The following is a 24,565-nucleotide window of genomic DNA, read 5'->3' as shown; positions in this document are numbered from 1 at the left end:
ATAAAAGGGAAAATATCCATCCAAAGGTCAGCAACTTCAAAGATTGAAGGAACATAACCCTGCAAAGATAAAAAAGAAGAAGTGCAAGAACTCTCGCAACCCAAAAAAACCAGAGTGCCTTCTTTCTTCCAAACAGCTTCACCACTTCTCCAGCAAAGGGTCTGAACCAGGCTGAGATGGCTGAAATGACAGAAATAGAATTCAGAATATGGATAGGAATGAAGATCTTCAAGATGCAAGAGTATGTTGAAAGCCAATCTAAGGAAGCTAAGAATCATGATAAAACAATGCAGGAGCCAACAGAAAAAAAAGTCAATACAGAAAAGAATGTTGTAACCAACTTGACAGAGCTAAAAAACACACTACAAGAATTTCATTAATAGCAGAATAGACCAAGTTGAAGAAAGTTTCTCAGGGGTTGAAGACTGGCTTTCTGAAAGAAGACAGCAGACAAGAATGAAGAAAATAAAATACCAAGAAGGAACAAAACCTCTGAGAAAGATGGGATGATGTAAAGAGACCAGATCTATGACTCATTGGTGTCCCTGAAAGAGATGAAGAGAGTATAAGCAACTTGGGAAATATATTCCAGGATATCATTTATGAGAACTTCCCTGACCTAGCTAGAGAGACTGACATTCAAATTCAGGAAATGCAGAGAACACTAGTAAGATATTTCACAAGAAGATCATCCCCAAAACGCATGCTTATTAGATCCTCCAAAGTCAAAATGAAAAAAAAAAAGTGCTAAAGGCAGCTAGAGAGAAAGGTCAGGTCACCTACAAAAGGAACCCCATCGGGCTGACAGTGGACCTCTCAGTAGAACCCCTACAAGCCAGGAGAGATTGGCAGCCTATCTTCAACATTATTAATGAAAAGAAATTTCAACCAAGAATTTCATATCCAGCCAAATTAAGGTCCATAAGTGAAGGAGGAATAAGATCCTTTTCAGACAAGCAAATGCTGAGAGAATTTGTTATAACAAGACCTGCCTTACAAAAGCTCCTGAAGGAAGCACTAACTGTGAAAGGGAAAGACCATACCAGCCACTGCAAAAACATACTGAAGTATGCAGACCCATGATAGTATAAAACAACCACACAAAGAAGACCGCATAATAACCAGCTAACATCATGACAAGATCAAATCCACACGTATCAATACTAACCTTGAATGTAAATGGCTAAATGCCCCAATTAAAAGGCACACCATGGCAATCTGGATAAAGATTTAAGACTCATTGGTATGGTGTCTTCAAGAGACTCATCTCACATGCAATGACACCCATAGGATCAAAATAAATGGATGGAGAAAAATCTACTAAGCAAATGGAAAACAGAAAAAAATCAGGGGTTGCAATCCAAATTTCAGACAAAGCAAACTTTACAAACCAACAAAGATCAAAAAACACAAAGAACAGCATTACATAATGGTAAAGTGTTCAATTGAACAAGAAAACTTAACGATTCTAAATATTAATATTTATGCATCCAAAATGGGAGCACCCAGATTCATAAAGCAAGTTCTTACAGATCCTCAAAGAGACTTCGACTCCCACAATAGTAGTGGGAGAGTTTAACATCTCACTGACAGTATTAGATAGATCACTGGGGCAGAAAATTAACAATGATATTCAGGACTTGAACTCAGCACTGGATCAAATGAACTTGACAGACATCTACAGAACTCTCTTCCCTAAAATAACAGAATATACATTTTCATCACCACATAGCACATACTCCAAAATCAGTCACAGAATGATACAGGAAATACTCCTCAGAAAATGCAAAAGAAGTGAAATCATAATGACCAATCTCTCAGCCCATAGTGCAATCAAATTAGAAATCAAGACCAAGAAATTCACTCAAAATCATATAATTACATGGAAATCAAATAACCTGCTCCTAAATGATTTTTGGATAAATAATGAACTTAAGGTCAAAATTAAGAAGTTCTTTGAAACTAATGAGAAAAAAGAAACAACATACCAGAATATCTGGGACACAATCAAGGTGGTGTTAAGATGGAAATTGACAGCACTAAATACCCACATCAAAAAGTTAGAAATATCTCAATGTAACAACCTAACATCACAACTAAAATAACAAAAGAACCAAGAGAAAACCACCCCCAAAGCCAGCAGAAGACAATAAATAACCAAAATCAGAGCTGAACTGAAGGAGATTAAAACAGAAAAGTATTCAAAAGATCAATGAATCCAGGAGTTGGTTTTTTGAAAAAGTCAATAAAATAGAAAGACTGCTAACTGGACTAATAAGAGAGAAAATCCATATAAACACAATCAGAAACAATGGAGGACAAATATTTCTCTAAATAAATACAAATAACTATCAGAGAATATTATGAATACCTCTATGCACACACAAGAAAATCTAGAAGAAATGGATAAATTCCTGGACACATACACCCTTCCAAAACTGAGCTAGGAAAAAACTGAATCCCTGAACAGACCAATAGTGAATGAGCTCTGAAACTGAATCAGTAACAAATAGGCTACCAAAAAAAAAAAAAAAAAGCCCAAGACCAGACAGATTTACAGCTGAATTCTACCAGAAGTACAAAGAAGAGCTAGTACCATTCCTGCTGAAACTATTCCAAAAAATTGAGGAGGAGGGTCTCCTTCTCCTTCATAACTCATTCTGTGAGGCCAGCATCATTCGATACCAAAACCTGGCAGAGACACAACAAAAAAAGGAAACTTCAGGCAAATATCCTTGATGAACATCAATGCAAAAATTCTCAACAAAACTCAGCAAACTGAATCCAGCAGCACATCAAAAAGCTTGTCCATCACAGTTAAATAGGCTTTATCCCTGGGATGCAAGGTTGGTTCAACATACACAAATCAATGAATGTGATCTGTCACATAATGAGAACTAAAAACAAAAACCACATGATTATCTCAATAGATGCAGAAAAGGCTTCTGATAAAAATCAACATCCAACCATGCGCAGTGGCTCACGCCTGTAATCCCAGCACTTTGGGAGGCTGAGGAGGGTGGATCACGAGGTCAGGAGATCAAGACCACCCTGGCTAACACGGTAAAACCCCATCTCTACTAAAAATACAAAAAACTAGCCAGGCATGGTGGCAGGCACCTGTAGTCCTAGCTACTTGGGAAGCTGAGGCAGGAGAATGGCATGAAACCAGGAGGCGGACCTTGCAGTGAGCCAAGATCATGCCACTGCACTCCAGCCTGGGTGACAGAACGAGACACCATCTCAAAAAAAAAAAAAAAAAAAGAGAGAGAGATGCCATGTGTACAAAAATCAATGCACAGTTATGAACTTTTTTTCAAATATATTTTGACACATCTTATCTAAATACATAATACAGAAGCCTGTATGACTCAGGCAATGTGGCCCAGGAGGGCCTGAGACTAACACACACACTAAGCAAAAGAACATAAAATATCTCTTATGGTCGGAAAAATCAACATTTTGTGTATTTACTTATTTTACAAAATGTACTCACAATGCTATTATTAGCTGAATTTGTGATTTCTTTTTGAATTTCTGAGTTATTCTTATTTATTTTTCCCATTTTGTTTTTGCACCAAGGAGACTGCAGTCAAATAAAATTAAACAGATACTACATGTGCTCGTCAGGGCAGCCGTACTGCGGCAGTACGTTGATGCACTCCTGGCTGGAGGTCTGCCAGGCGTAGGCCAGCGCTGTGTTCCCGTGGGCATCTCCAGCCATGATGTCCACCCCGTACCAGATCAGGATGTGCACCAGGACCACATTCCCCTTGCAGCAGGCCAGATGGAGCGCCGTGCAGCTGTCTCCCTCCCCACAGCTCTCGTTCACTTCCTCCCAGGAGCCATGTGCCAGTAGCAGGATGGCTGTCTGCAGGTCCTCATCAGCAGTGGCCTGCAGCAGGTGCTGGCCCAGGGACAGCTCCGTGCAGGGTAATGGAGCCAGGAAGAGCTTCTGCTCATATTTGGCATGGATCCACCATTCCTTCTCTTCCCTTGTGGAGTCTACTGAGGGTTTCGTCCGCCCCTGGCTGCTCTCTTGCCAGATGCTGTTGGCTAGCTCATTGCCAATAGATGACATAACCTGCATGAGCTCGACTGGCCAGTCATCCATGTCCAGAGATCGGACTCGGGAAAGGTGGGTGCCAAGATTACGGTGGATCCCTGAGCATTCAATACACATGAGGACTCCCAAGTTCAAACTGGCCCAGTTAGGATTCCGGGTCTCACAGTGCACGCATGTTCCCACACATGGTTCAGATGGACTGCAGGGCCATGGCCTTGCTTTGGCTCATCAGCTGGAACTTGCTTTTGCTGCTCTCGCATGACTGCAGGCTGGCCAGGATCTGGCTCTCAATGGCTTGGACCCAGGCATCCTGTTCCTCATACGTCATGGCTTCAAAGTGCCACATTTGGCCTGTGAGGGACACAATGATAAAGTTTTCTTCTTGTTCTTCAGCAGTGCTGGACAGGCTATCGTCTTTCAAGCTGTTGGTGTTTTTCTTCCTTCGGTGTTTCTTTTTGTTGGCATGAGGAGAGTGGGGCGGGTTGAGCTTGGGGCTGGTGGTGCTGGAGATACTGGGGCTGGAGCATATGGAGTCACTCAGCCCGGTGTCTGAATTGGCTGAGATAGGTAGACTGTTCGTGTCCTTGAATAGGCCATTGCTTTTAGAGCTAGAGATAGGCACGCAGGCCAATGTGGCTAGGGGTGGCCTCTTTCCTGGAACTTTGATGGTAGATGTTCGAAGGTCAATCTCTTTTTTGTGAATATTCTTCATATAATCACCTAAGCTTGAATAATAAGTGAGCACGCCATTGTCACAGAGGGTGACATATTTCTTTTTCCATTTCTTCAGCCATTTTCCACTTAGCTTTAAGAGCATGCTCTGTTTAATGGGGATGGCTCTGCCACTCCCGATGGTGTCAGCATGACTCTCCGGGGCTTTCTTCTCTTTGTCTGGGTCACTCCCTTTCTCAGATGTAAACAGCTTGGACCAGCGCTTGGACTGCTTGCGAACGGGCATGGGTGTGTTGGCAGTGGGAGGAACATTGACCTGAAGGTCCTCCTGGCTGGTGCTGGGAGTCAGTGGAATGGAGGAGGAATAGTTACTTAAACTCCCACCTCCATTTCTCGTCTGGGTAATATGCATGGTGGAAACCTGTGTGGAACAGAAGAAGGAATGACTTCGAAAATTTGGATAGTGACTTGCAGGGTCCTATAGACAGCTCACAATTACCTTTTAAAAAGATGCATTTTCTGGGCCAGGTACGGTGGCTCACATCTGTAATCCCAGCACTTTGGGAGGCCGAGGCAGGTGGATCACGAGGTCAGGAGTTCAAGACTATCCTGGCCAACATGGTAAAACCCTGTCTTTACTAAAAAGAAAAAAAAATTAGCTGGGCACGGTGGCACATGCCTGTAATCCCAGCTACTCGAGAGGTTGAGGCAGGAGAACTGATTGAACAGGGACCTGGGAGACAGAGACTGCAGTGAGCCGAGATCATGCGATTGCACTCCAGCCTGGGCTAGAGAGAGAGACTCCGTCTCAAAAAAAAAAAAAAAAAGATAAGTTTTCTGTTATTTGGATAATATATTTACTCATACTAGCTCACTAACTAAACAGAGCTGCAGATCAGTTCTTATTCCAGCACATTCTTTTTACAACACTTAAGATGACTAAATGCAACATGAAATGGGGAAGATTTAAAAAAAGATGCCTTTGACTTCAGCATGAAACATACAAGTGTATGATGAAAATACAACCGCAATAAAAGCGCCACTTACCGTAAATGAGTATAACCGTTCATCAAATTGGCTCAAATATCTATCTGCATCTCTATAAAATAAGAATGTGCATTACTTCAAAAACGGTTAATATCTTAGTATAATATCTATTTAGTAAAATACTGCCTCCTGTGTGCTTTGCTGTTTATTTCACCAAAGCAGTTTTTATGAATTCTCCTGGACCCTGACTTGCAGAGCATTTCCTGATTTCTTCTTTCTCAGCACTTCATGTCCTTTACTGTGAAGTCTTTTATACAATAATCAGTCAGAAATGCCTGTAAGTATTGACTCTCCCTAAGAGGCAATGGCAATAAACCAAATATATTTTCACTCTTCTAACCACACCACACACTGAAACACAAGAATGTTTTACAAAGCAGTAGTGATGACTTTAATAAATGTAAACGTGATTCAGATTTCCTAGCTTCCTTTCTCTTTAGTTCTCTGCAGTATACTCTCGTGATGTATTTATGTATTTTCTGCTGTTTGAATTAAAAACTCATCTGCCTTTTTAAGAGGCCAGCCTTTGACTACTTTAAACTTTGTAAAACTAATGCATTGTGCCCATGTGATAAACCAGTGGTTTTCCAAATGTGCTCTGTGGACCTCTCGGGATCCCCAAGACCCTTTCCAGAAGGGCTAAGAGGTCAACCCTGTTTTTTTTTTGTTTTTGTTGTTTTTTTTTTTTGAGACCCAGTTTCACTCTTGTTGCCCAGGCCGGAGTGCAATGGCGCAATCTCGGCTCATGGCAACCTCCGCTTCCCGGGTTCAAGTGATTCTCCCACCTCAGCCTCCTGAGCAGCTGGGATTACGGGCGCCCACCACCACACGCGGCTAATTTTTGTATTTTCAGTAGAGATGTGGTTTCACCATGTTGGCTTGAAGTCCTGACCTCAGGTGATCCACTCGCCTTGGCCTCCCAAAGTGCTGGGATTACAGGCCTGAGCCACTGTGCCTGGCCGACACTGTTCTGAATCATACTAACTAAACCTGAGAAAGCTCAATAAAAATTAAAAAATTTGTAAAACTAATACAAAGTCATTGCCTGCTTTTTTGTTGACACTTGCCATGACTGTATAAAAGCAAAAGTGGGTAAACTGCTGGTTTCTCAGCATGCATCAAGACAGTGGTACCAATTACATTAGTCATTCTATTCTTTACTGTTCCCTACAGTTAAAAAAGATAGCCTGAATTACTTAAGAATGTATTTGATGAGGCAGTAAAAATTAATGTTGTTATGAAATCTTGACATGTCTCTTTAATGTTCTGAATAAGTGGAAAGTTAATAAGAAGCGGTTCTGCTGACTGCAGTACAGTTGTTTTCTGTTTTTTGTTTTTTTAAATAATTAGTGATTTAATTGTGAACGGAACAATCACTTTTTCAGAGAACATCGTTTTTATTTAAAAGTACAACTGGGTCAGCGCAGTGGCTCATGCCTGTAAAATCCCAGCACTTTGGGAGGCCAAAGCAGGCAGATGGCTTGAGCTCCTTCAGGAGTTCGAGACCAGCCTAGGCAACGTAACAAAACCCTGTCTCTACCAAAAGTACAAAAACATTAACCTGGCATGGTGCCACATATCTGTGATCCCAGATACACAGGAGCCTGAAGTGAGAGGATTGCTTGAGCTGAGATCATGCCAAAGCACTCCAGCCAAGTGACAGAGTGAGACTTGGTCTAAAAAAAAAGTACAACTATCATTCTCAAAAATAAATGAAGTGAGACATTGTCACTTCAAGGAAAATAAGTATTTGTTTCCAATGATGAAATTTAAGCTTTCCTGAGGACTTTGAAAAACTTGTTCCTTCTACTGTAGGTTTGACAGCTTTTCAATACTTAAAGGCGTTTTAAAGTAAGATTGGTGGTTAAACTGAAAATGATTTTTGACATAAAAAAACATAAACCAATATATTCCAAGTAACTAATACGTAATATTATAAATGCAAATATGGGGCGAAAGATTCATTTACTGTGCAAGAAAGATCAATGAGTACTGATGGAATCAATTTATTAATATAGAAAATGCCACTGTAACTAATTTAAGAAACTAGCACTTGTGAAGTTTTGATTTAGTATTAAAGAATACTCACAACTGTCTGCAAACTTTAAAAATACACCTTTTACCAGCTACATAGTTGCATGGGGTTAGGTCAACTTATTGCTTCTTTTTTTCTTTTTTTGAGATAGAGTCTCCCTCTGTCTCCCAGGCTGGGGTACAATGGCGAGATCTCGGCTCACTGCAACCTCTGCCTCCCAGGTTCATGTGATTCTCCGGCCTCAGCCACCCAAGTAGCTGGGACTACAGGCATGCACCACCATGCCCAGCTATTTTTTGTACTTTCAGCAGAGGCAGGTTTCACCATGTTGGTCGGGCTGGTCTCAAACTCCTGACCTCAAGTGATTCACCTACCTTGGCCTCCCAAAGTGCTGGGATTGCAGGTGTGAACTACCACACCAGGCCATTTTATTTTATTTTATTTTGTTTTTGAGATGGACTCTTGCTCTGTCTCCCAGGCTGGAATGCAGTGGTATGATCTCAGCTTACTGCAACCTCTGCCTCCCAGGTTCAAGCGGTTCTCCTGCCTCCGCCTCCAGAGTAGCTGGGACTACAGGTGTGTGCCACCATGCCCGGTTAAGTTTTTGTATTTTCAGTAGAGATGGGGTTTCACCATGTTAGCCGGGATGGTCTTGATCTCCTGACCTTGTTATCCACCCACCTCGGCCTCCCAAAGTGCTGGGATTACAGGTGTGAGCCACTGCGCCTGGCCTCTTATTGCTTCTTTAAAGCAAATTGCAAAGAACGACCTAGAGAATCCAGTTGTCTCCTATTAAGCTCAACATGAGAGACTTTAAATAGTATAAATACATAACACACTTCTTGCTCAACTTTTTGTTGTAGAAAAGTTACTTTTTGAACGAAAAATTTCTGTTAAAAATATTGTTCTCAAGGAATATTTTCTGTTGTCACAACCCGGGTCATGGGTTACTACTGACATCTAGTTGGTAGCGGCCATGAATGCTGCCAAACTCTCTGCAATGCACAGGACAGTCCTCACAACAAAGCGTTGTCTAGCTCATAATATCAACAGTGGTAAGGCTGTGAAATCTAAACTAAAAATAGATTTTGGAAAAAAATCTCAATGTTATATTTCTACCACAGTAAATATTAATATAATCAATATAAACACATACTCTTTGAGATTCTCAATCATTTAAAAATTAAAAGAGTCTTAAGGAACAAAGAAAACACAAATAAATTGCTTCGATATTTTAGCAGGCACAATACAGCGTATGATGTCTAGAGCTGTGACCTAACACTGAGCTTGATATCTTGCAAAGTAATTAGCTAGAATAACAAGACAGGTTTCTAAAAAGCTCACCTTTGCGTGATATCATGATGTATCTCCAAGGTCACACTGTGGAAGGAAAAACAATTCATAATAATAGACATTATCATTTGTTAGGTCTGAAGACATTTTTTAAAGGGGGGGCAGAGGAAACTCTCCTAGCAGCCCTGAAATTCAAATTTTCAAGTTCAGAACAGTACCATAAGGGCACTTTGTTTTCATTTCTTGGTTTTTCACAAAAATATGAGAACTAAAATACGAGGCAATATGCTGTTAGAAGACGTGTTTCTGTTGACTATTATAATATATAAATAATAACACATTTCCCTGTTATATGCTCTTCTACCCACAAAAGCTTTTGCCCTATGCGATTTATTTTATGTATTTATTTTTTGACCCAGAGTCTTCTTCTGTTGCTCAGACTGGAGTGCAGTGGTGCGATCTTGGCTCAACACACCCTCCACCTCCCAGGTTCAAGCGATTCTCATGCCTCAGCTTCCCAAGTAGCTGGGATTACAGGTTTGTGCCACTATGCCTAGGTCATTTTTTTTTTTTTTTAAATAGAGTTTTGCTCTTGTTGCCCAGGGTGGAGTGCAATGGTGCCAATCTCAGCTCACCACAACCTCTGCTTCCCGGGTTCAAGCAAGTCTCTTGCCTCAGCCTCCTGAGTATTTGGGATTACAGCCATGTGCAACCACGTGCAGCTAATTTTGTAGAATGAGGCTCAGAACAACTGAGGGAAGGAAAATCTCAATTTTAGTAATAGGTCTACACAATATTAGCACTTGTTAGAAAGCCCGTAACATTAGCATGTAAGATGGATATGTCTATAGTGCTTCAAGTAGTTTTCATCTCTGAAATAATTTCACAATCGCAGAATTTAAAGTTACATGCTGGAAAGGACCAATGACCTTACACGACATTTAATTCAACACTCATTTTACAGATCAGGGAAACAAACCTTAAAACTGACTTGCCCAAGGTCCCACCAAATAGGAGCAGTTTCTCGTCCTAAACTCAAATGAAGCCGTGGCTCTCAAACTTTGCTGCACATTAAAATCACCTGAGATACTTTAATAACTGACTCATCTTCAACATGAGACATTTTAATGTAATGAGTGTTGGGTATGACTTTGGGCATCAAGGTTGTTGGTAAAAGTTTCCCAGGTGATTTCAATGTGCAGCAAAGTTTGGAATGATTGAGCTGGGGTGAAAATCAGAATCTTCTGGGATGCCTTTCTTCACATAAAGATGCCTCACATCCATCCCTACTGAGAAGTGCCTAGAGATAGAAGGAAAGTGGAGATGGGAAGATACATGTGTTTGCAGACACGTATTTTGAAAAAAAACCTTGCATAAGTGATCTCAGTGAGTTCCACCTATCCCACTGACAACAGTGCACTACTGACTCGTGATAAACATTTTTCAAAATCTTTTCTTGACGCCAATTTGCCCTATTAATTTGTTCAATAAACCTTTATTTCACCAATAGTTAATATACCAAATGATTATTTCTCAAACTTGCTGATCGCAAATTAAAACTTACTTTACTTTCAAAAGTCGACTTCCAAAAAGTAGAATGAGGAAAAAAGCATGAAATTTCTTTGAACAAGATTAATCTTCAAAGGTACTTTTGAATTGTATGCTAACACATCAAAATCTTTTGAACTCAAAGAAGCCAGGGACTCTAGGTAAAGCAGTTTTGGTGTATGTGTGCTCGAAGATTTAAGAGACTCGGCTGACTACAGACATTTAGTGATTACTCAATAGGTCCCAAAACTCAGGACTTCAGACAGAGTTTGAGTCCAGTTTTTGCGGAAACACAATTTCATCACAACTATTGTTAAAAGGGAGGGAGGAAAGTGACATTATTATGAGTGTAAACTTGCCATTTTTAATTGAAGTAAAAGTTACTGACAATTGAATTCGCTAAAAAGGCTAGTGCATTTGAAACAAAATTGTTTATAAGCTAGTTATGTTTACAGAATGAAAAGTAAAATTAAAGATATTAATATTCTAAATTACTACTTTCCAAACTGTGTTCTAATAATTTAGCACTTTCCAAACTGTGTTCTAAAAATCAACACTCATGACCCAAGGAGATGATAATAATGTACACTGGACAGCCCCTATGGAGCTGGTGCTGGTGTTGGTTGTTCCTTTTAAAATAAACTTCATCTCAGGGTGCTCTCAAAGTGCATCTTTGTAGCCCACGAGGTGCTCGTGCACAATGGGAGAAATTCAAATGCAGATACACTGTGGTGCCAGAAGAGGAAAAGCTGTTCCTTCTTTCAAGGCTAATGTCCAAAGTAGTACACACTGATTTAGGCCTATAATGCATTGAATAACTAAGTTTTCACAAAAAGCATTCAATAAAGGGAACCTATCCTTCTAACTGTGTTCAACATTGTCTCAAGGCATAAAGGCATCAAAAAAACCACACTTTTTCTGGGTTTGTTCCTTTGCTAACTGATTTTTCCTTCCGAGACGTCTAAGATTAAGATAAATTGATACTTAATATTTAGAATCTGGATATGAATATATAGTTGACTCCAATTTCTTAAACCGATTGTGGAAGAGGACACCCAAATGGCTGAAATAATTTTAGAATAAATGAATCTGTCCCTCGGCAGTATAGTTGTACTCACGATATTATTGTCATTGTAAGATAAGGCTGGCTGGCTGTGCTGTCATCAAGGAATATTGCCGAACATGAGCTGTATTGTTGACTGAAACGCACAGTAGATACCTGAAGGAGAAGGGAAATATAAGTTAAACTAATCAAAGTGTATTTTTTTCTTGGTTAAAATGTCAAATACCAAAGCACTAAGATATTTCTTACACTCCATGAACTACCTGAGTGTGGCATCATGTGCACTCTACAGAAAACCCATCGGAGGCTCTTAACTTCCAGAGACAATGTTTAAGATACCGGTTATAAAATGCTGTCCTTAATATGGTACCTGTCATCAAACCTAACAAGGATTTTATGAATTCCCTTTAAAAATCATGAGAAAAGTTTAAAATAAGATTTCATTGTTTTTTTCTACAGCTATATAAAGCAGCCAAGAATTTCTATGTCTGTGATTTATTTACTATGATAAAATGTAATGTATTAAATAATACTGGTACAAGAGCATTTTACTGCAGTGACTACAAGACTAATGCATTTACTAAATTACTCATCCTAAATGTATTATTTCAGGTGATATTGTGACAAAACAAGTGTTTCAGATTCAGAGGCTCTGTGTGCCAGGGCTGCTAGGCCACCAACAAGCGAGAAAGCCATAGGTTTCTCTAGTCCTATTTTCTTATGTGGAGGATAAAAAGAGTATCACTTAAATATTCTCTCACACCCTGAAAACAGATGAAGACTTAAAAAATCTAACTTTCACTTCATGTTTAAATAAGACTGCCATGACATGACTCAAATGAGACTCAGAGAATACTTTCCATTCATTTCAAAACTTGATCCATTTCATTCAATAAATCATCTGACCTGCACCTAGCCATTTTCCTGCTCTACCCCGCTCTCTCCCTAGAATACTTCTCCTTGCTTCAGCAAGCTTGACGCCATCTACCCTCTTGGATCTCTTTGTCAGCAGCCACACCCAAAAATGGTTTTTTTGTACACTAATTAGTCGAATTCACCACTGCTTGCAAGATACGAATTCTTGCAGACTATTCCCCTCATGAGAAAGTATGCCTCTCCATAAGAGGCTCCAGCTGCTGAGCATAGAATTTTGAGTAAATCCAAAACTTCGACAAGTGTTTGACAATTCAGTTTTCATTTGGAAGACAAATCTTACTACATTTAGTCACAGCAAAAACACTACTAACAGTTTACTGTTTATGGGTATTATTTAGGGTAGTCAAAAAATAGAAACAAATAATCTGACGTCAGTCAGCATAGATCAGAGTATGAAATTTTATGATCTTTTAATAAGAAATGGAAGGGGTTACTTAGTAGTTTTAAGGTTTAATGACAAAAACTAGAAAATAATTGTACCTAGCAATTTAGTAAGTCAACCCCAAACGCCTTACCATCAAAGGCCTAGTACCCGTTGGACACCGATGCCCACCGACTTCTTCAGCTGTACCTGCTGCCTCTCATTTTAACCCATTAAAAATACTAAAGTTGTTCTCCTTGTAGAGGTCTTTCACCTCCTTGGTTAGGTCTATTCCTAAGTATTTTATTTTATTTTATTTTATTTTATTTTATTTTATTTTTGCAGCTATCATAAAAGTGGTTGAGTTCTTGGTTTGATTCTAAGCTTGGTTGCTGTTGGGGTATAATAGAGCTACTGATTTGTGTACATTAATTTTGTCTCCTGAAACTTTGCTGAATTCATTTATCAGTTCTAAGAGCTTTTTGGAGGAGTCTTTAGGGTTTCCTAGGCATACAATCATGTCATCAGCAAACATAACAGCTTGACTTCCTCTTTACTGATCCGGATGCCTTTTATTGCTTTCTCTCGTGTGATTGCTCTGGCTAGGCCTTCCAGTACTATGTTGAATAGAAGTGGTGAGAGTGGGCATCCTTGTCTTGTTCTAATTATCTGGGGGAATGCTTTCAACTTTTCCCTTTCAGTATGATGTTGGCTGTGGGTTTGTCATAGATGGCTTTTATTAAATTGAGGTATGACCCTTGTATGCCAATTTTGCTGAGGGTTTTAATCATAAAAGGATGCTACATTCTGTCAAATGCTTTTTCTGTATCTATTGAGATGATCATGTGATTTTTTGTTTTTAATTCTGTTTATGTGGTGTATCACAATTAATGACTTGTGTATGTTAATCCATCCCTGCATCCCTGGTATGAAACCCATTTGATCATGGTGGATTATCTTTTTTTTTTTTTTTTGAGATGGAGTCTCGCTCTGTCACCCAGGCTAAAGTGCAGTGGGGTGATCTTGGCTCACTGCAACCTCCACCTCCCAGCTTCAAGCAATTCTCCTGCCTCGGCTACCTGAGTAGCTGGGAATACAGGGGCACGCCACCACGCCCAGCTAATTTTTATATCTTTAGTAGAGACGGGGTTTCACCATGTTGGCGAGCCTGGGTTCCAACTCCTGACCTTGTGATCTGCCTGCCTCGGCCTCCCAAAGTGCTGGGATTACAGGAGTGAGCCATCGCGCTTAGCTGGATTATCTTTTTGATATGTTGTTGGGAACCACAAAACATTGCTGAATGAAATCATGGACACAAACAAATGGAAAGACATCCCACGCTCATGAATGGGTAGAACGAATATCATGAAAATGACCATACTGCCAAAAGCAATCTACAAAGTCAACCTAATTCCCATCAAAATACCACCATCCTTCTTCACAGAACTAGAAGAAACAATCCTAAAATTCATATGGGACCAAACAAGAACCTGCATAGCCAAAACAAAACTAAGCAAAAACAGCAAATCTGGAGGCATCACATTACCTGATTTCAAACTATACTATAAGGCCAGAGTCACCAAAACCCCATGGTACAGGTATAAAAACGGGCTATACACCAATGGAACAGAACAGAGAACCCAGAAATAAACTCAAATACCTATAGCCAACTGCTTTTCAACAAAGTCAGCTAAAACATAATGAAGAAAGTAAACCCTATTCAACAAATGGTGCTGGGATAATTGGCAAGCCACATGCAGGAGAATGAAACTGGATCCTCAACTCTCACCTTACACAAAAATCAACTCAAGATGGATCAAGGACATAAATCTATGACCTGAAACCATAAAAATTCTAGAAGATAACACTGGAAAAACCCATCTAGACACTGGCTTAGGCAAAGACCTCATGACCAAGAACACAAAAGCAAATGCAACAAAAACAAACAAGTGAGACTTAACTAAAGAGCTTCTGCACAGGAAAAGGAGTAAACAGACAACCCACAGAGTGGGAGGAAATCTTCACAGTCCATACATCGGACAAAGGGCTATTATCCAGAATCTATGAGGAATTCAAACAAATTACAATTACAAAAATATGGAACCAGCCCAAATGCCCATCAATCAATAAGTGGATAAAGAAACTGTGATATACATACACATATATTTTTGAGGAATACCACTTAGCTATAATAAGGAATAAATTAATGGCATTCCCAGCAACCTGGATGGAAGTAAAGACTATTATTCTAAGTGAAGTATCTCAGGCATGGAAAACCAAACATCGTATGTTCTCATTCATACATGGGAGCTAAGCTATGAGGATGCAAAGCCATAAGAATGATACAATGGACTTTGGGGACTCGGGGGAAAGGCTGTGAGAAGGGTGAGGGATAAAAGACTACAAATTGGGTTCAGTGGATACTGCTCAGGTGATGGGTGCACCAAAATCTCACAAATCATCACTAAAGAACTTAGTCATGTAACCAAATACCACCTGTTCCCCCAAAAACCTATGGAAATAATAGAAAGAAGAAAGAAGAAGAAAGAAAGAAGAAAGAAAGAAGAAAGAAAGAAAGAAAGAAAGAAAGAAAGAAAGAAAGAAAGAAAGAAAGAAGAAAGAAAGAAAGAAAGAAAGAAAGAAAGAAGGAAAGAAAGAAGGAAAGAAAGAAAGAAAGGAAGGAAGGAAGGAAGGAAGGAAGGAAGGAAGGAAGGAAGGAAGGAAGGAAGGAAGGAAGGAAGGAAGGGAGGGAAAGAAGGAAGAAAAAGGAAGAAAGGAAGAAAGAAAAGAAAAAAAAAAGGAAGGAGGGAGGGAGGGAAAGAAAGAAAGAATAGCATTTTTCTCAGCAAACATAAATAATATACCACAAAGACTAAAGTTGACATTTTTTGCTCTCCTTTTGGGCAGGACAAATTTTAGATATGTTTTTGAAGAATTAATAACTTTTTTCCTTTTTCTGAGACAGGGTCTCCCTTCATTGCCCACGCTGGAGTGCAGTGGTGCAATTATAGTTAACTGCAGCCTCAAACTCCTGAGCTCAAGCAATCCTCTGCCTCAGCCTCCTGAGTAGGTAAAAAGAAAGGCACATGCCACCAGGCCTGGCTAATTTGTTATTTAACCCTTGTGTAGACATGAGGTCTTGCTATGTTGACCAGGCTGAAAATGAACAAATCTTAATTAACTTAAATATTTCTAACACTTTGGGCGTTCATGAAACCAGCTCCATCTCTGTTGTGAAGTAATGGGAAGTACATGGCAGTGGACAAAGTTTGAAAATATTAAACAAGGCCTTAGGAGAAAAGTGTAATATGTTTATTATAGATACATTAATTTTAAAAATTATCTGGTTTAATATCATTAATTATACTCAAATTAGACTTTGATTTAAACATAGGTCCTAAATTTGGATTAAATATAATAAATTGACCACAAGTTTATTTCCTCTCCCTCCGAAAGTCTCATTAGTCATAAAATAAAGGTTACACATAAAGGAGAGAAGGTTGACAGAGATAATTTTTAATAAATGCTGTGATATAAAAAGTAGATAGAGGAGTGGTAAATAACATGGAAGCACAACTTTGATGCTTACAGAAAGTGACTGGAACAGAAGCGAACCAGTTTGTCTTGCAGAACTAAAGGCAGACTGTGAACTTACAGGCAAATGGCACTTTGGAAAGTAGAGTAAAATGTAAAATGCCAGCAAGGTCAGTTGAAAATCTCTAACCAGAGTCCCAAGTCCACCTGTCCTTCCATCCAACAAGAAACTTAGATGTGTGTTCTCTGGATATATCAAACCTGAGAATTTCTGGCTCAGAGATACCATGGCTTAAACCTGAGATATAAAGAAAACTGTATACCAAAAATGGAACTCCAACTTTCTTCGCTAACTCTGCTTTTGGAAAGCAAGTGGCCATGCTTTTACTTTCCAGGCAGAAAATTAGGAGATCCTTCTCAGAAGAAACTGAAATGTCTCGAATAAAGATCCCCAGACAATACACTGAGATCCCCCAAATGAAAAGCTAGTTTGGCTTCCAAAACCTCACACTGAGTGCTACCAGTTAACAGAAGTCCTGCTTCCAAATAAAGCAGGCCAGGGACCACCACACATTGGAGGGAAGCCTCCAACAACAGAAATCAAAGCAACAGAAAAAAGGAATTCATGGGAGCAGTCAAAACCAGGAGCAAAACTTAACAAAAAAATCTTAAAACATTCCCAAAAATATAAAATTCAACAGAAACAATAGAGGATAAAGTCACAGAATATCCCAGAACTGGAATAAAAGGACAAACTGAAAAAAATAGAAGGGGAAAAATTAAAAACCAATGCAGATGTACTGGTCTAAGCAGCCTAGCGTCTGAATAACAAGATTATCGGTAAAAAGGTAACAGAAAAAATAAAAAAATTCTCAAGAAGAGATAGTCTGCAGGTTTAGTAGCCTCAATAAAATGAAAAGATCACCAAGCTGTTATTATAAAATTTCAGAACCTCAGAGATATAGAAGATCCTAAAAAGCTTCCACAGATACCTAAAACCTGGGTGTAAATAATGTATCACACACTGGCAATAGATTCAAGAACAACACTGTAATTAGAGCACAATTGCAAAATGTCTTCAGAACCATAAAATTTGGATTCAACCTAGAGGTGTCCTCTGTATCAAAGATGAGAGATTTTAAGACTGGCCAGCTCTCTAAACATCTCCACCCAGGAAAATGTGTTCAAGTACAACTAGAGAGGATAACAGGACAGAAGGAAACACTGAATCAGGGACTCAGGTGATCCCACACAAGACAGCAGTTATGTGAGATCCCAAAAGACTTTAAGGAGATAGCACTGAAAAGCAGACATCAAGCACATTTAGGGAAAGCCACTCCATATAAAATTAGGATGACAAAAGGCCAAAGAAAGTTGCCTCCCCCCCCCCCACCCGACACACACACAAAAGGAACAGATGTGTTTTCTCAGATGGAAAGTATCTTTGAAAGGCATGTGATAAATGCTACAACACTTGGGGGAGAAACAGCTGTTAGAAAATAGGCAAACGAATATAGTCAGAAAATTAGCTTCATGCTAAAAAATAATGGATGGGAAAGCAAACAGACCACCCAGAAGCTACTTACTATATTTGGATGGATAAACTAACGTAGGCTAGGAAAAAAGAAAAGATCCAGGAGAATTACAGAAGTTCTCAGATTTCAGAACTGTTTCAGAGACAAGATGAAGGACATGTAATGCAGAGGCACAGTGAAAACACCATATGACTTAGCAGTGAATAATATTTGCAGAGTCATAATCATGTAAATATTACTGATTTAATGAAAAAGTGTGCTACTATTGGAAGAAAAGGAGGGAGAAAAATAAGATCATGGTGTAGTGAGGAAGGTATGCTTTTACTTGCTGTGATAGAAGGTCAATAGACAGTGCTGGCAATTAACTTAACTATTCTATTTTTGTTATTTCATTAAAAATAAAATTAAATATTTAAGGCAGTTTTTTTTTTTTTTTTTTTTTTTTTTTGAGGCAGAGTTTCACTCTCTCACCCAGGCTGGAGAGCAGTGGCACAATCTCGGCTCACTGCAAACTCCCCGGTTCAAGTGATTCTCCTGCCTCAGCCTCCTGAGTAGCTGAGATTCCAGGCATGCGCCACCATGACCGGCTAATTTTCTATTTTTAGTAGAGACAGAATTTCACCATGTTGGTCAGGGTTGTCTCGAACTCCGGTCCTCAGATGATCCGTCCACCTCGGCCTCCTAAAGTGCTGGGATTACAGGTGTGAGCCACTATGCCCAGCCATAAGGCAGATCTTTTTACCACAACCAGACCATTGAAATTTAACTTAAATGTCAGAAATCCTTAAAAGGTGGACACACTAAAGACTTTTCTGAATAAATTTAATACTTAGGAAAATAGAAGAGATTTAGAAAATCCACAAAAAGAGGTACCTGCTACCACCACTAGGTCCACATTGTAATTTAAAGAAATCAAGAGAGACATACTTTTATGTCAAACTATCAATTTCTTAACTATTTGACTGTTTACTTACATGGTTTGTACAATTGCTTCTTTTTATTTCTATCACTAAGAATAAAAAAAAAAAAGTCACTTCTGATACAAATACCATAAAATAAAAGTGGTTGTTAACATCTTAGTGATTACTCCCATGTAAAATGAGACAAAGTTCCATTTAAAAAAATTATTTTCAATAATTTACAATTTAAATTATCTGGCACGATTAATTTCATAAAGTCAAATCTAAAAACTTAGCTTTTCATCTAGTTTACTTTTTGTTTCTATTACATACAAATGAAAGAATCCTCATGTACAAAAGAAAAGGACAAAAAAATTAGGCCAGATGAAAAACTTAGCTAATAAAAAAGTTTAACTGTTGCATATATGAGACATAATACATTAGTATTCTCTCATTCTGCATTTACACATAGCTTACTTTAATTATCAGAAGCTAAGAGCTAACAGCTCTGAGAACTACTTCCTGACCAGGCACCTATCTCTAGATGCAACAGAATCCCTGTAAGAATCCTGAACCACACTTAGTGGTTACCTACTAATATGCCACTAAAAACAAAACAAAACAAAGCAAAAAAAGGATCTTTACACAACTGGAAAGAAACCTATCTTAAATTTTTTTTTTTTTTTTTTTTTTTTTTTTTGAGACAGTCTCACTCTGTCACCTAGGCTCGAGTGCAGTGGCGGGATCTCAGCTCACTGCAACCTCTGCCTCCCATGTTTTACTGTGCTGCGTTACTTCACATATTATTATAGAACCCTCACTTGTATTCTTGCTGTTTAAGTCAACTGGAAAATTTGGCTGTTCATGGCTTTTTAGCAAATAAATGAGGATTTAACATAACATTAAGGAAAATAAGCAGGAGTAGGGCATGTTTAAATTTACATTACATCAAATGAAAGGGTTAATAACTTAAAAGTTTTGAGTAGCATAAACTTGGATGTGGTAAATGAATGTGGTCAGAGGACTGTGTGAGAGGAGGCCCAAATCACAGATTCGATCCCTGATGAAAAACAACTATGTTTTTTAATTTGTTTACATGAAAACCAAGCTGAAGCCTAAGTTCTATCATTCATCTTTAAAATGTACTCTTTGGAGCAAGGGAAAAGGGACCAAGAATTATGAATAAAGAGAAATCCATGACTCCTCCATCACATGGCAAATTAATTGTGTTGATAAAAAGACGGCAAAATGTGCCGGGCACGGCAGCTTACGCCTGCAATCCCAGCACTTTGAGAGGTCGAGACGGGCGGATCATGAGGTTAGGAGATCGAGACCATCCTGGCTAACACGGTAAAACCTCGTCTCTACTAAAAGTACAAAAAAATTAGCTTTGCGTGGTGGCAGGCGCCTGTAATCCCAGCTACTTGGGATGCTGAGGCAGGAGAATGCCTTGAACCCGGAAGGTGGAGCTTGCAGTGAGCCAAGATTGTGCCACTGCACTACAGCCTAGGTGACATTCCATCTCAAAAAAAAAAGATGGCAAAATGTATAAACAAAACGTTTATATGTTTTCACTAACACGATAACAACTAAAGGAAAGTATATCACATGTTAAAATAAGACAAGTGAATATGTGAAAAGTTGAAAAATTTAAACCAATAGGAGTTTTTTAAATACTTCCTATAATACACCTGATCAAACAAGAGTTTTTACTCTTTCTCTTGGCGGAAAAAACAATGCTGTCTCACCATCTGTTTGAGAGTTCCTCTGGAATATTGTGCTTGCCTCTGGATTGGCAGAAGGGTTAAACTCCAAAGCTATATGTATAGAGGGAGAAAAGAAAAAAGATGCAATCATTTATAAAAATTTATCAACTCGTTTATTCGACCGCTGCATTTAGGCTATTTCACTACCTCTCCTTTTATTCTTACCCATTGAAATGAATGTATAGACATAAGATAGAGCCAGGCAAGATGGCACACGCTTGTAGTCCCAGCTACTCAGGAGGCTGAGTTGGGAAAATCACTTGAACCTAGGTCAGGAATTTGAGGCCAGCATGAGTAACATAGTGACACCCTCTTTTATTAAAAAAAAAAAAAAAAAAAAAAAAAAAAAAAAAAATGAAGAGGTAAATGTTGGCTTTGAGTTGTGTAAAATCAACTTTGCATAAAATAAATCAAGATGGCAGTAAGTTTTAAAAGACAGGTCTATTTTATAGGCAAAGTATAAGATGTATTCTAGAGTTTTTTTAAATTTTTAAAAAGTAAATTCAGCATATCTGTCACTTCCATGTCATTCTGAGGACACAGAACCTTAGTTCTGTTGAGTAGTTGTCTTCCATAGTCATGTGATATCTGTAAGTCTTCATTTCTTCATTAGCAATACAAAGGGAGAACATACACAGGCCTTATTTGTATTGGAAAGGGCCAAGTGAGACATACATAAACTGTGTTGTAATCCTAAAGAATGACAATAAACAGCCATTTTGGGGCTCTCATCTGACACTACCCAGCTACTAACTGGGTCTCCTTACATCAGCAAGCAGAGTGTAAGTTTACACAAGTACTTACACGCTTTGTGTATAAAGGTATAATCAATTAATTCACATAATATATTTGTTTATTCTAAAGCAATTCTTAAATATCTCGAAAAGTGATAGTACTTCCAAGTTATAATGTCACACTCATCTTGAGTCTTAATTATCCTACCTCTTAAAAAATTAAGAGCCCAACCAAAGTTTAAATAGAAGAGCTTCAAGACATTTCCTCTACAGCTATGAAATCTCTGGCATTTAAATGAAATCAATAAACCAACTGGATTTAATTTCTTTATAATACAATGTTTTCTATTTTGAAAATTTTAGTTTTTATTCAAGAACCATATGACTCAGAATTACTTTTACTTAGATTCATCTCTTTGCAACATTTTAGAGGCAAACCAACTAACTGTTTTCTCTTTTCTACCAGCTCCCATCCCCCACCTCTCCCAGCAGTGTAGAGACTGAAAAATTCCAACTTTCTTTCTTTTTTTTCTATTTTTGTGAAATGGAGTCTCACTTTGTCACCCAGGCTGGAGTGCACTGGCACGATCTCTGCTCACTGCAACCTCCGCCTCCCGGGTTCAAGCAATTCTTCTGCCTCAGCCTCGCAAGTAGCTGGAACTACAAGTATGCACCAAAATGCCCAGCTAATTTTTGTATTTTTTTTAGTAGAGATGGAGTTTCACCATGTTGGCCAGTCTGGTCTTGAACTCCTAACCTCAGGTGATCCACCCACCTTGGCCTCCCAAAGTGCTAGGATTAGAGGCATGAGCCACCAGGCCCAGCCAAAACTCCAATTTTCATATATTTGAACAAGATGCTATGTCAGGAGGGGAAAGGAAAAAGAGGGAGCCACAGCAACAAACACTCTTACAGGGAGGGTCTGAGATTTTAACCTGCAATCTTTACATTACACATTAAAAGTCTACACTGACGTTTCATGTCTTTTGAAAGTTTCGACCATGAACCAATCCCTAGCTCTCTTTTAGAACAACGAGATAAATAAATGCTGTTAAGTCACCAGAATAAATCTGGAGACATATTTTGTGTTAAAGCAAGAATTTTAAAGTAATCAGAGCCTCATGGGTAAACTCCTTTGAGAAACCCCAAACACACACACATACAACCTTTTTTCTGCAGCCCTGACCGGGACGTTTCACACTGTTTCACAATTATTTTAAGCACCCTCCTTTTTTTTTTTTCTTCTGTGTCCAAATAACAGTTAGAAGAAACTAAGCAGCTTCTATCAAAGTGACTTAAAGCAGCCCATTAAGAATCCCATATAGCCTCTCCCATGGCAACCTCCATTCTGATTTTAAATAAGAAATCCCCAAATATTGGAATATGAACTGTCCTGAGATTTAGCTACTTTAACAAAGGAAACAATTAGGTACTTACCTGGTTCCTTCCCTTAGGTACCATCTGGATAGGTACAAAGAAAAAATAAGATGGGTACTGGAAAGTTGGGGTATTTGAGTTTTTATTGAGAAAAGGAAGAGAATAGCTGGACGCGGTGGCTCACACTTGCAATCCCAGCACTTTGGGAGGCCAAGGTGGGCGGATCACAAGGTCGGGAGATGGAGACTATCCTGGCCAACATGGTGAAACCTCATTTTACTAAAAATACAAAAATTAGCCAGGTGTGGTGGTGGGCACCTGTAATCCCAGCTACTCGGGAGGCTGAGGCAAGAGAATTGCTAGAACCCAGGAGTCGGAGGTTGCAGTGAGCCAAGATCGCACCACTGCACTATAGCCTGATGACAGAGGGAGACTCTGTCTCAAAATAAAAAAGAAAAGAAAAGGAAGAGAATAGTCCAAAGAAGCCTCAACAAAGTCCCACAAGATAATAAATAGAGCTACAGACAATGTTGTCTCACCATCTGTTTGACAGTTCCTCTGGAATATTGTGCTTGCCTCTGGATTGGCAGAAGGGTTAAACTCCAAAGGTATATGTATAGAGGGAGAAAAGAAAAAAAGACGTAATCATTTATAAAAATTTATCAGCTCATTTATTCAACAGGAAGAGCCATAAATAAATAGTCCCATGACAGCCTGGGAGAATGAGACCAGAGAGCAAGAACTGGGCGATTTGGAGGGGAGGCGAAAAGAAACTGACTGGACTCGGTGGGGAAAGACTAAGGGGTGGGAATGCAAGGCAGAGCCAGCTTTTGTTCCTGGCCAGCCCCAGGAAAGCTGGCTACAGGCAGAAAGGAGCTCAAAGTGGGTGATGCCTCCCAGGGGACCTTGGGGACAGCAGCAGCCAGGGGCAAGCCAAGAGCAGATAGCACCTGCCACCTCCTTACCTTCAGGCATCTCCCAGTCATGGATGTGGTGCATGTGGAGGTCCTCACCAACTTCAACAGTCACCACAGCAGGCTGCACAGCAGCAGCCACTGGCGCTCCTGCCATCCCATCCCCAGCTCCTGCCGTCTCCTGTCCCCAGCTCCTGCCTCATAGATCTCGGACTCAGAGGGACACACTGATCCCTGTTGCTGGTCAAACTCGTGGCTGGTCCTGGGGCACACACAACAGGTCAGTATGTTCCCCATGGGGCGCCTCTACTGTCTGCCACCACCTGGGCCTCTGCTCACAGCTTTGGCCTCGCACTCCCACTGCCCTAGGCCGAGGCTATGCTGCACTTGCAGAGATGGTCTTGCCCGTTGCTTGCCTGCCCACCTCACAGGCCAGCCCTGGCCCCGGCCCCGGCCCCGGCCGTGGCTGCGGGCCAAGGCCCACACCCTGCCGCCTCCCCTGAGTTGACTTGTCTGGGAGGGTGAAGACCAGCCGCTTATTTAATAGGTTGTGAACCCAACAAGTGCTGAGAGACACAACAAATGCCTGAAGAGAGAACAGACGGAGCTCCTCCTCCTTCTGTAGTCACCTACAGACTGAAGCCCACTGGCCCAGGTGGGAGGCTAGGCATGTGGCACACAATGCCCCACCCCACACTTCACAGTGCCCTCCCCGACAGCTCACATGCCCCACCCTGGCTACCACCATCCCCAACAGCTCAGAATGCCCCTGCCTGGGCTGCCCC

At 39.8% G+C, this 24,565-nt stretch overlaps 1 protein-coding gene across 1 annotated transcript; it reads right to left on the bottom strand.

Annotated features, from left to right (window-relative positions):
* Nucleotides 1–3,613: 3,613 nt before the first annotated feature.
* Nucleotides 3,614–24,233, bottom strand: LOC104653681 (arf-GAP with GTPase, ANK repeat and PH domain-containing protein 4-like). The gene is given in 9 exon segments (XM_030940986.1): nucleotides 3,614–4,241; nucleotides 4,243–5,159; nucleotides 5,786–5,837; nucleotides 9,165–9,200; nucleotides 11,780–11,880; nucleotides 19,065–19,099; nucleotides 20,738–20,806; nucleotides 23,832–23,958; nucleotides 23,961–24,233. Coding segments are annotated over 9 exon segments (2,082 nt in total). The 5' UTR covers nucleotides 24,078–24,233.
* Nucleotides 24,234–24,565: the final 332 nt, after the last annotated feature.

The sequence above is a fragment of the Rhinopithecus roxellana genome, chromosome 11 (genome assembly GCF_007565055.1).
Source record: "Rhinopithecus roxellana isolate Shanxi Qingling chromosome 11, ASM756505v1, whole genome shotgun sequence".
Taxonomy (NCBI): Eukaryota; Metazoa; Chordata; class Mammalia; order Primates; family Cercopithecidae; genus Rhinopithecus; species Rhinopithecus roxellana.
The sequence above is the reverse complement of the archived record's forward strand: the minus strand, read 5'-3'. Positions and strand labels throughout refer to the sequence as shown.